This window comes from Mesoplodon bidens, assembly GCF_964165515.1.
Source record: "Mesoplodon bidens genome assembly, chromosome: 15".
NCBI lineage: Eukaryota > Metazoa > Chordata > Mammalia > Artiodactyla > Ziphiidae > Mesoplodon > Mesoplodon bidens.
In genome coordinates, this window is record NC_138171.1 from 64314387 (window position 1) to 64326609 (window position 12223).

The 12223-nt window shown below is 44.9% G+C and overlaps 1 protein-coding gene across 1 annotated transcript; it reads right to left on the bottom strand.

Moving 5' to 3' along the window:
* Positions 1-735: 735 nt before the first annotated feature.
* OR1F1 (olfactory receptor family 1 subfamily F member 1) lies at positions 736-1686 on the bottom strand (the record flags this gene model as incomplete). Its single annotated transcript, XM_081257057.1, is given in 8 exon segments — positions 736-767; positions 770-964; positions 967-1122; positions 1125-1191; positions 1195-1212; positions 1216-1287; positions 1291-1620; positions 1624-1686. Coding segments are annotated over 8 exon segments (933 nt in total).
* Positions 1687-12223: the final 10537 nt, after the last annotated feature.

Below are 12223 nucleotides of genomic sequence, written 5' to 3' on the forward strand. Positions count from 1 at the left end.
TGCATCGGCAGGCGGACTCCCAACCACTGCGCCACCAGGGAAGCCCTGCTTGGTGCTTTCTTGATGAACACAGAGAGTTGCACAGAATATCAGTGTCACACAAGGCCATTCTGTGACTGTTACAAAGTAAGACAAAACAAGACCACTCTGTAAGCATGTGAACACTAAAACATGAACACTGTCCAAGCCACAAAAATGACCAAACTCCCCCTGTGCTGGTGGATATGAGTGACTGCTACTTCTTTGCCAATCACAGCTTTGGCCACAGTCTAGTTTGCCCTCCTTCTAGATAAAATATATTAAGATAGTGAACCAAAATTATCCTCACTTTGTGACATCTTTGAATCCAGAGCAAAGACCCAATCCTTACCAAAATCACCTCATACAAGCCCAAGTCTTTTAATAAGTCCTTTTGAGCACCTTCCTACTAAGATACCTCACTATTCCCCCCATGGTGTGTGTAACTCCCTTGTTACATGAGTAATAAATGCAACTTATTCAACAAGAGGTGTGCTCCTAATGGGTTTTGCCTGGAGGGCACTGACGGTTGGAATCGTCAAGTTATCTGGTACAAGGATCTCTCTTTCAATCTTTAACCTGAAGAGGCTGTATCAAGTTTTGTTCTCCCAAGACAGAGAGTAGATGATTCTCTTACAAAAGACAAATGTTAACTTTTGCATAATCAAAAAAACAAAAACAAGATTTTCTTATAAATTAGTTCCCTCCATGATTTTCTTAGCCTATTTCATTACTGGGTAGAAAAAATTAATAGCAACCACTTTTCCAAGAGCCTCTTTTATGTCCTGGTTTCTCAGGCTGTAGATGAAGGGGTTCAGCATGGGAGTCACCACAGAGAACACTGCAGCAGCTGCTATGTCTATCTCAGCTGAGTGGGAGGATAAAGGGTTGAAATACAGAAATATCATGGTGCCATAGAAGAGGAAAACCATAGCCAGGTGGGAGCACAGGTGGAGAAGGCTTTCCATCTTCCCTTTGTGGACTGGATTCTGAGGACAGCACAGGTGATAAGGATATATGATACCAGGATACAAACAAATGGGGTGCTCATTATTGGCCGTGCTTCAGTTAGAATCATCACCTCACTGAGGTGTGTATCAGAGAGGAGAGTTTCAGGAGAGTGGTCACATCACAGAAGAAGTGGGGGATGGCACTGTCTGCACAGAATGAGAGTCAAGCCATCAGCAGGGTATGCTACAGCATATCCAGGTTGGCAATGACCCACAATCCAGTGACCAGCAGGGCACAGAGCTGGTGGGTCATCTTTGCTTAGTAGTGTAAGGGGTGGTATACAGCAACAAAGCAGTCATAGTCCATCACAGCCAAGAGGAAATTGTCCATGTCCATGAATGTGAAAACAAAATACATCTGCATGAGACACCTAGAGAAGGGGATGGTCTGCTTCCTGAGTATGTGGTTGGCCAGCATCTTGGGGACAGTGGTGGAGGAGAAGCAGATATCCACGAAGGACAGGTTGCAGAGGAAGAAGGACACGGGGATGTGCAAGCAGGAGTCTGTGCTGATGGCCAAGAGGATAAGCAGGTTTCCCAAGACTGTGGCCAGGTACATGCTCAGGAAGAGCACGAAGAGAAGCTGCTGCTGCTAGGGCTGCCTGGAGAGCCCCAGGAGGAGGAACTCAGAGTTACTTGACTGGTTTGTCTCTCCCATGGGGCTGGACTCAGATGCAGAAAAGAGAAGCAGAGGTCAGAAACCTAGACGCAAAGGGTTTGGGTGCAATAACCCAAGCTCCAGCCATGGTCATGTTAATAAAACCTACATTAGAGTTGCTCAGTCAGAATCTGCCCCTACTCCCTACACCCTCAACTTCCGACCTCCAGTCCTAGATGATGCTGGTTCCACTGGACTAATTTTTTAAATTATATGAAATATAACATAAAAACAAAACACAGGCACATACACAGCCCTTCCCTGACATTATGTGCATCTCTATTAACATTCCCAGGCTTTTGCCCACTTAGTAGATCATAGAGAGAAGATAAACAGCTCATTGGTACTGGGTTTATCACAAGCAACAGACGAGGGATTCAGGACTTTTACTACTACTCCCTGGATCTGGAAGATTTAACAAAGGAGGTTCTTCAGAGAACTTCACCGGGGACTTCTCTAGTGGCACAGTGGTTAAGAATCCACCTGCCAATGCAGGGGACACGGGTTCGAGCCCTGGTCGGGGAAGATCCCACATGCCTTAGAGCAGCTAAGCCCATGCACCGCAACTACTGAGCCTGCGCTCTAGAGCCCGCGAGCCACAACTACTGAAGCCCGCGTGCCTAGAGCCCATGCTCCGCAACAAGGGAAGCCACTGCAATGATAAGCCCACGCACCACAATGAAGAGTAGCCCCTGTTCACCGCAACTAGAGAAAGCCCGCGCGCAAAAAAGAAGACCCAACGCAGCCTAAAATTAATTAATTAATTAATTTTAAAAAAAACTTCACCCATTAGTAAAGAAATATTGACATCCCCACTGTTACAATCTTACCTGGGAGAAGTTCGTGCTGTTGCTATCAAGTGTTCTTCACCTTTGAGGAACTGGCCAGTGCTCCTCTTTATTATAAGGTTTGGAAAGTCTTGGAAATATAGGTAGGTTCTGAGCAAATAGAGATTCATGGCCTTAGCTCTCTGTGCAGGATGTTTGGAGGTATCAGAGATGGGTATTTACAGTAGCCTCCATGGTCACTGGGACCAGATTCCCTGAGAGCCTTTTTAGAGACAAGCAGAAAGTAATTGTCCCACCTATTTCTTGGTCCCTATGAGCCCAACCATGATGAATGACAAAGCTTATGATCTAACTCCTGGGTCAGAACTTGGAGATAAAGCAATCTGGGTGGAGAGAAGTCCCAGAGAAAACTCCCTGAGATTTCCAAATTCATCACCTTGCTGATCTAGGCTTATGTTTATGTATTTGAAAGTTCAGTTATTAAAAGATTTTTCTTCTCATTTTCTTAGCTCAGAAACTGGGGTTATTGCAGTGTTATCTGAGTCAACCCCTTTTCCTCTAATATCTATCCAGTCATTTACTGATTAGAGCTAGTGATGCATTTGCAGACAGGGATGCTGGGGTTGGGTGGGGGTGGAAGTACAGAGTTGTGCTTAATCCTGTAAAGCATTTGATGTAAAGGATTAGCCTCGCGGAGAGATGTATCAGAGAGCACAACATACCAGGATTGAGAAACTCCAGGCTCCCAGAGTAGACTTCTTTGGAGATGTCTTCCCAGCTCACAATGGATCACCCTTTTCTGAGGATGGTCCCCAATCCAGAGTCACAGAGGTGTGAGCTCCAGCAGCCCAGTTTATAGTCCACCACCTCCTGCCCAGTGAGGATTCACGATTGGATTTGGGAACCTGACACTGAGGCTGCAGACCTGCGGGTCATTCTCAGTATGACTTGGCCTGGATGTGGAAATCCAGAAGCTTGTAACTCTCTCCTGACTGCCCCATAGATGGAGAAGCAAAAGTCTATGCAGAAAGGCGAAAAATGCACACACAGAGAGAGAAATAATGATGAGATTTAAAGAGTACTAGTGGTGGCCCAGTTCAGGGTTCAAGTCCTTTTCTGATGATTGGTTACATTGTGGCAGTTCTTAGACGAAAATAATAAAACCGAAGTCATGCTGATTAAGCAGAAAAGGATTTCTTGAAAATGATAGCTCATACTTCAAAACCACAGAGCAACTGGAGAAGCAGGCTCAGGAGGTCACTCGGCGCTATAATGGCCCAAATCATACCACAGGACAGGTTTGATTAGCATGTCCCTGCTGCCTCCAAGCATAAATCTTACAGTTCATGGCTCTGACACAGCTAGCCACTGGACATAGGGTACCACCAGTAGCACTGTTACCAGGGGGTCCATTTTGCTGCAATGGCTGCCACTGCTAGAAAAATTTCCTCCTTGTCTCCCTTTCTTTGTGTCAAAGGCTGAGTCAGGATATCTAATGGGTAGGCACATGCCCACAGCTTAGCTGCTACAGGGGCTGTGAGATAAGTTATTCAGGGTTTCCTGTGATACAGGAAGAAGTAGGCTTTTCTTCCCAACAAGAATGATGAAGTAGGGTATTACCTGAGCTTTGGAAGGGGTCACAGAAGTTGGGAAGCCAAAAAACAAGATAAATGCCCACTAGAATCCACCCCTCCAGTTGTATAACATTAACACACATCCCTCTTACCAACTTACCCTTCAGTAGAATAGCAATTCTCTGGTCTAACATAATACAACTATCCTTCTCGTAACAGGGGAGCAACTCAAAATCCCATCAGTTACTATATCCAGGTCCCAAACCAACATCTTCCCTGATCCAATCATGATCCCATCCTGACATTCTATAACTTCGGAATCAAACCTGAAAGCTAACCAATAACTACATATCCTATGTATATGTAAAACAGAGGGAGGAAAGGAGAGAAAAGAAGAAAGCTAGCTAGCTAAAATACATAAATATATAGGTAACAGAGGAAGGAGGAAAATATGACTGATGATGTAATCTTCGTTTCCACAGGTAGTCATGAACAATTAATTGATATTAATAGTGTTCCTTAACTACAATCTAATTCATGTTCCCTTTATCTTTAGCCAGCATCTCAGCTACTCAAGGTTTTAAAAATCTGAATAGTGACTTTAATTCTCATGTCTGAGAGATCTGGCATCCTTATGATCTTGCCCATATAAGACTGTCCTAGTCTTTCATTAACTGCCATCACTGGACATGGCAATTCCAGAGTCCTCTCAAGGAGATCTTTCCATCCATTATCCTCTCTGCTACCACTGTGTAGCAGAAAAACTGTTTTCTACTGATAGTCAAAGTTATAACAATATTAGAATCTCCTTTTGGTCAGTTTATCCAAGTAGCAAAAGGAGCCCAAATTGGCCGGCAAGAAGTCTCTTCAGAGCCCAGTGTTGCTGGGATAAAAAGCAAAATTTTGAAAGTAGATCATTAGGTATTACAAAAAGAGATGCCCACTTTTACCTCTTGTTTCCTTGCCCCATAAATTCCTGGTTGGGAGAAAGTTCAGCATATATTGTCCACTGGTACGAAACTTATACTGTATCCTGTAAAACAGCACCCTAACCTTACAGGGTAACCTCAAAAATTGAGGTACCAAAATTGAGTCTTTAAAAGACCATTTCTCTGTTCCATAAGGTCAACTGCTTCTGGTGATGGTGTAAAAGTAAATGCTCGTACTTTCCTGGTGGTCCAGCAGTTAAGACTCCATGCTCCTAATGCAGGGGCCCCAGGTTTGATCCCTGGTCAGGGAACTAGATCCCACATGCTGCAACTAAAGATCCAGCATGCCCCAACTAAAGATTCCGCACACTGCAACGAAGACCCCGCCTGCCACAATTAAGACCCTGTGCAGCCAAATAAATAAAATAAATATATATATTTTTTAAATTTCCCCCCAAAGTCCTTTAGAAAAAAAGAAGGTAAATGCCAAAGAATCCTATGGACACTAGCCTTATCACTTGTATTAGTTATCTATTGTCAAGTAACAAGTTACACCAAAACTTTGCAACTTAAAACAGTAAACATTTATCTCACACTGTTCCTATGGGTCGGGAATCTGGTAGTGGTTCAGCTGAATGGTTCTGGATCAGGGCTTCTCATGAGATTGCAGTTAAGTTATCTGCAGGGGCTCAGTCATCTGAAAGCTTGACCATGGGTGGAGGATGAGTGTCCAAGATGGCTCCTTCACATTGCTATTGGCAGGAAGCCTCAGTTCCTCTCGTGGACTTCTCCATAAAGCTAACTTGATAGGTCCTTGCAACAGAGTAGCTGGTTTCCCCCTGAGCAAGTGATTCAAGACAGCAAGATACAAGCCACAGTATCTTTTATGAGGGAGCTCCAGAAGTTAAACAGCAACATTTCCACAACATCCTATAGTTCACACAGTGCTACAGATTGAATGTGTCCCCACAAAATTCGTATGTTGAAATCCCAACTCCCAGGGTGATGGTATTAGGAGTTGAAGCCTTTGGGAAGTGATTACGTCATGAAGGGAGAGCCCTCACCAACAGGATTAGTACCCTTATAAAAGAGGCCTGAGAAAGCTCCCTTGTCCCTTCCATCATGTGAGACGGAACCGCTATCTATGAACCAGGAAGTGGGCTCTCACCAGACAACAAATGTGCCAGCATCTTGATTTTGGACTTTCCAGCCTCCAGAACTGTGAAAAATAAATTCCTGTTATGTATAAGCTACCTAGTCCATGGTTTTGGCTGTGCTGGGTCTTCGGTGCTGTGCAGGGATTTTCTCTAGTTCCGCTGAGTGGGGACTACTCTTCATTGCGGTGCACGGGCTTCTCATTGTCGTGGCTTCTCTTGTTGCGGAGCATGGGCTCTAGGCGCGCAGGCTTCAGTAGTTGTGGCATGTGGGCTCAGTAGTTGTGTCTTGCAGGCCCTAGAGCTCAGGCTCAGTAGTTGTGGCACATGGGCTTAGTTGCTCCGCGGCATGTGGGATCTTCCCAGGCCAGGGCTCGAACCTGTGTCCCTTGCATTGGCAGGCAGATTCTTAACCACTGTGCCACCAGGGAAGCCCCCAGTCCATGGTATTTTGCTACAGAAGCCCGAATGGATTAAGACACAAAGTCAGCCCAATTCAGGGTGTGAAGGGATTACACAAGACTAGGATCGCTGGGGACCATCTTGACAACTGGCTACCACATTCCTTTTATTATAAAGTGAGTTCCTTGGTTAGAAACGATGTTGGTGGGATGCCAAGTTGATGAATAAATCCATTCATCCCTAACACACATCCTATTAGTCTTTTTAACATCTTTATTGCAGTATAATTGCTTTACAATGGTGTGTTAGTTTCTGCTTTATAACAAAGTGAATCAGCTATACATATACATATGTTCCCATATCTCTTCCCTCTTGCGTCTATCCTATTAGTCTTTCAACCTCAGGTTGATTAAGCACTTCCTTGGGTACATCGGTTGGTTTTCCTTTCCTGAATACTTCTGCACATTCCCAGATACCCATGCTCACCATAGGTTTTCTACCTGTATCATCTTGATTAAGTAGTAAGTGATGCCTGGGATGTCATAAATATCCCGAGTCTGACTCACAAGGCTCAAATCTTAACATCTCCTTTAGGTCTGCAGAACCAATTACATACATCAATATTGCCTCCTAGACTAGAAATCTTGGGAAGCTTAAAACAACGATTCTCAAACATTAACGTGCACAGAAATCACCTGGAATGTTGTTAAAGTGAAGATTCTGACTCAGGAAGTCTGGAATGGAGCCTGAGATTACGCATTTCTAACAATCAGCCAGGCAATGATGCCTGGTCCTCGGATCACACTGAGTAGTAGCAAGGGCTCAGCACTGGAGTAAAAGGAGCCCTTAATCTAAGAAGGGTACGCCGGGTTTTGCGATACTGGCTTCCCAGCCAACCTCGCTTTTTGAAAAGATTTCCGGATTGGAAGTCAGACCTTGACTTCCGACAGTCCCAGCCTGTGGAAGCAAGAGACAGGAATCTTGAACACCTCGTGACCCATCCTAACCGGGAAGGGCAGACAGAAGGGGCAGAGACCAAAAGGACCGGGATCAGGTGAAGTGTAGAAGGCTCATGGGACCCGCCAGTTGCCCAGGTTTGGCGAGCACCAACCCCTGAGTTTCTCCTTATACCATTTCGGGGTAAAAAGTCAGAGCCACTTACTGCAATGCAGAACACCCGATCCTTACTGGAGCTCCCAGCCCGCGGTACTTCCGGTGAAAGACGCAGTTGCACTTTCCCAAAAAGAGTGCGCAGAACTGAGGCACCGCCCCCTCCTTTCTAAATGGGCAGGAGCACGTGGGGTGCGGGTTGGGGGGCGCTGGTCCGCTATTATTGGATAATTAAAGAAAGGTCTGCAAGGAGCGGGGCAAGGAGAGCCATACAACGCAGCCTCTGATTGGTCCCGGTCGAGGGCGTGTGCGGCGCTTCGGGAAAGAGGTCCGGCCGAGTCTGCGCCTCCCGCGCTGCGCCTGCGCGTGAGGGGCCAGAATAGGGACGTCCTCTTACGTGCGGAAGACTCCTGACACTGAGGGGATGGGAATGGAGGTGCAAAGCTCCGGGGGTCCCCAAAAGCTTAATATTCAAGATAAATCATATTTCAATGCAGTGATTTTAAAAGCAAAATTAGTGCAAGAAATCTTCGAACAAAATATCAAAATTTTAAAGACAAGATCAGTAAGATGGAACTTAATTTAATAGTATTTAAGAGCTTCGATTGATTGAGAGAAATTGTCAAAAATGGTAGTTCTCTCTGTTGAGACCGAGTTGGGCAAAGAAGTAGATTTTTAAAATATTACTGATGTTTGGGCTTCCCTGGTGGCGCAGTGGTTGAGAATCTGCCTGCCAGTGCAGGGGACACTGGTTCGAGCCCTGGTTTGGGAAGGTCCCACATGTCGCGGAGCAACTAGGCCCATGAGCCACACTACTGAGCCTGTGCGTCTGGAGCTTGTGCTCCGCAACGAGAGGCCACGACAGTGAGAGGCCCGCGCACCGCGATGAAGAGTGGCCCCGCTCGCCGCAACTAGAGAAAGCCCTCGCATAGAAACGAAGACCCAACACAGCCAAAAATAAATAAATAAATAAGTTAATCAAATTTTTTTTAAAAAGAGAAGAAACTTGTTTAAAAATATATATATATATATATATATATGTATATATTACTGATGTTTGATTCCACTAAAACTAGTGTCAAATATACGGTGAAACCGATTTTATTCAGTAATTACAGTAGTTCCCCCATTTATCCTTGGTGCGGGTAGGGTCCAAGACCCCCAGTGGCTGCCTGAAACTATGGATCTACTAAGCCCTATGTATACTGTTTTTTCATACACATACATACCTATGATAAAGTTTAATTTATTAATTAGGCATAATAAGAGATTAACAATAATAATAATAAAATAGAACAATTATAACAATATACTGTAATAAATGTTATCTGACATGGTTCTCTCTCAAAATAACTTATTGTACAAGTGTAATGCCCGTCCATCTTAACTAAGCACTCATTACACACTGTGGCATATTTTTTATAAATGGCATATTCTTTTCTAATATGTATGTATATAAACTTATTTATTCATTTATTTTTGGCTGCGTTGGGTCTTTGTTGGTGGGTGCAGGCTTCCTCTAGTTGCAACGAGCGGGGGCTGCTCTTCATTGCGGTTGTGCGGGCTTCTCACTGTGGTGGCTTCTCTTCTTGCAGAGCAAGGGCTCTAGGCACGCGGGCTTCAGTAGTTGTGGCACGTGGGCTCAGTAGTTGTGGCTTGCGGGCTCTAGAGTGCAAGCTCAGTAGCTGTGGTGCACGGGCTGCACGGCATGTGGGATCTTCCTGGACCAGGGCTCGAACTCTAGTCCCCTGTATTGGCAGGCGGATTCTTAACCACGGAGCCACCAGGGAAGTTCCGTGGCTGTAACTTCTTCAATTTGGGGTGCAACAGCAAAACTAGTGGGAGGCCCGTGCACCGCGGTGAGGAGCGGCCCCCGCTCGCAGCAGCTGCAGAGGGCCTGCGCACAGCGGCGAAGACCCAACGCAGCCAGAAATGGAAGTGAATGAATGAATGAATTTATTAAAAATAAAATAAAATACATTAAAACATGCACATAGGGCTTCCCTGGTGGCGCAGTGGTTGAGAATCTGCCTGCCAGTGCAGCGGACACAGGTTCGAGCCCTGGTCTGGGAAGATCCCACATGCCGCGGAGCAAGTAGGCCCGTGAGTCACAACTACTGAGGCTGCACGTCTGGAGCCTGTGCTCCGCGACAGGAGAGGCCGCGACAGTGAGAGGCCCATGCACTGCGATGAAGAGTAGCCCCCGCTCGCCGCAACTAGAGAAAGCCCTCGCACAGAAACGAAGACCCAACACACCCAAAAATAAATAAATAAATAAATTTATTTTAAAAAAAAAAACATGCACATAGGCTTCAATATGGCTTGAAAGGTAGCAGAGAGCTGAGACAAGCTCATCAACCCCTTCAGGAAACTTTCTCGTCTTCTTCTCCCCATACTGATTCAGTCATATAATCATTTACTCAGGCAAATAATAATTTTTGAGCAACCACTACATCCCAGGTACTGTTGAAAAAAACTGGGTTCCTGCAGTCATGGAGATACAGCCTAGTCAGAGTAGGGGGCATGAGGAGAGAAACAAAAAACAAAATAATTCCTTCAGGGTATTGATTTCTGCTATTTACTCATTCTTCATGAAACATTATGCACCTCATGTGAACCAGACCCAGCGCCCAACACTGAGTGTACAAACGTGAATAATGACCCATTTCTTATCACAAGGATGGAAGACCCAAGAATGAATGCAAACAACTGCAGGAGAAGATTGTAAAGGAAAAGGCAAGCAATTCTACTGGGATGACATTTAATTTCCAAGGGCTGCCAAAACGAAGTAGCACAAACTAGGGGCTCCCCTGGTGGCGCTGTGGTTAAGAATCTGCCTGCCAGTGCAGGGGACATCGGTTCGAGGCCGGGTCCAGGAAGATCCCACATGCCGGGGAGCAACTAAGCCCATGCGCCACAATTACTGAGCCTGCACTCTGGAGCCTGCAAGCCACAACTACTGAAGCCTGCACGCCTGGAGCCCGTGCTCCACAACAAAGAGAAGCCACCGCAAGGAGAAGCCTGTTCACCGCAATGGATAGTAGTCCCTGCTCTCTGCAACTAGAGGAAGCCTGAGTACGGCAACGAAGACCCAACACAGCCAAAAGTAAATAAATAAATAAATAATTTAAAATGCTACAAAGTACCACAAACTAGCTATAAATAACAGAAATTTATCTCACAGTTCGGGAGGCTAGAAGTCCAAAATCAAGGTGTTGGCAGGGTTGATTCCTTCTGGAGGTTCTGAGGGAGAACCTTTTCTACCTTCTGTGGCTGCAGCAACACCTGGGATCATTTAAGGTTGCTTAGTGCCAGCAATCCAGGTGATGCTTGTAAATGCATGCATCACTCCAATCTCTTGTGTTTACAAGAACTTCACAAGCACTGGAACCAGATTCCCTGAGAGGCTCATTAGAGAAAAGGATAATTGTCTTGCCTACTTCTTGGTCCCTTTGTACCAAACAATGATGATAAAGAATATTGTTTAAGGTTTAGATATAACTCTTGGGTCAAAACTTGAAGATATTACAAATGAAGCCAGCGCTATGGAGATAAATCCCAGACAAAATTCCCTCAAACCTGGGACCTGGCTGATCTGGGCCTGTGCCCATAGATGGGGAAATTCAATTATTAAATCCTAGTTCTCCTCACTTCCTTCGTTCAGACCTGGGGCTATTCCTGAGTTTCCTGTGTAATTCTTGCTTTCTTATGTCTGGTTATATCCAGAGAAGATTAGTGATACCTAATCGTCTCCACTGTGCAGATGGGAATATTGAGAACCCATTACAGAGCTGAGCTTAATTCATGATCACACCTGGGTTAAAGGACAACCTGATTCCAAGGGAAGTTGTCTCCAGGAGAACCCAGCATACTGTGATTTACAAACTCCAAGCCCCAAGGCAGATACCTTTTGGGATGTCTGTCCAGCTTACATTGTTTACCTTTTTCCTGAATGGAACCCCTAATTCACATAGTAGTGACCGTGGGGCCCCAGCAACCATATTTATACCACATCCCTCTCTTCATCATAGCTGGTTAGACCAGGGTATTTGGAACTAGGCTGAGGGAGAGCCAGTCCATATCACTATGTGGCTTGGCTGGAATGTGTAAATCCAACCCTCTTCTGCCTGCCCATTGCTATCCTATGGACTGAGGAGCAGAGAAGTGCTGAAGGAACAAACACAGAGAGAGGAGAAGATATTAGTTGGAGAAAACCCTCATGGTTTTCTAATTCTGGGTTCGAGTCTTTACCTGATGACTGGCTACATTCCAGAATGTTTCACTTAGGGTTCTTAGTCACAAATAATAAAAACCAATATGGCTAATTTGAGCAGAAAATTTAAAAAATTAAAAAAACCTTTTTTATTGAGTCCATCAAATGATGAATGGATAAGTAAATTGTAGCTGGGTGGAGGAACAGACTGGGAGTTTGGGATTGACATGTACACACTACTATATTTAAAATAGATAACCAACAAGGACCTACAGTATAGCACAGGGAACTCGGCTAAATATTCTGTAATAACCTAAATGGGAAAAGAATTTGAAAAGAATGAATACTTGTATGGGTATAACGGAAT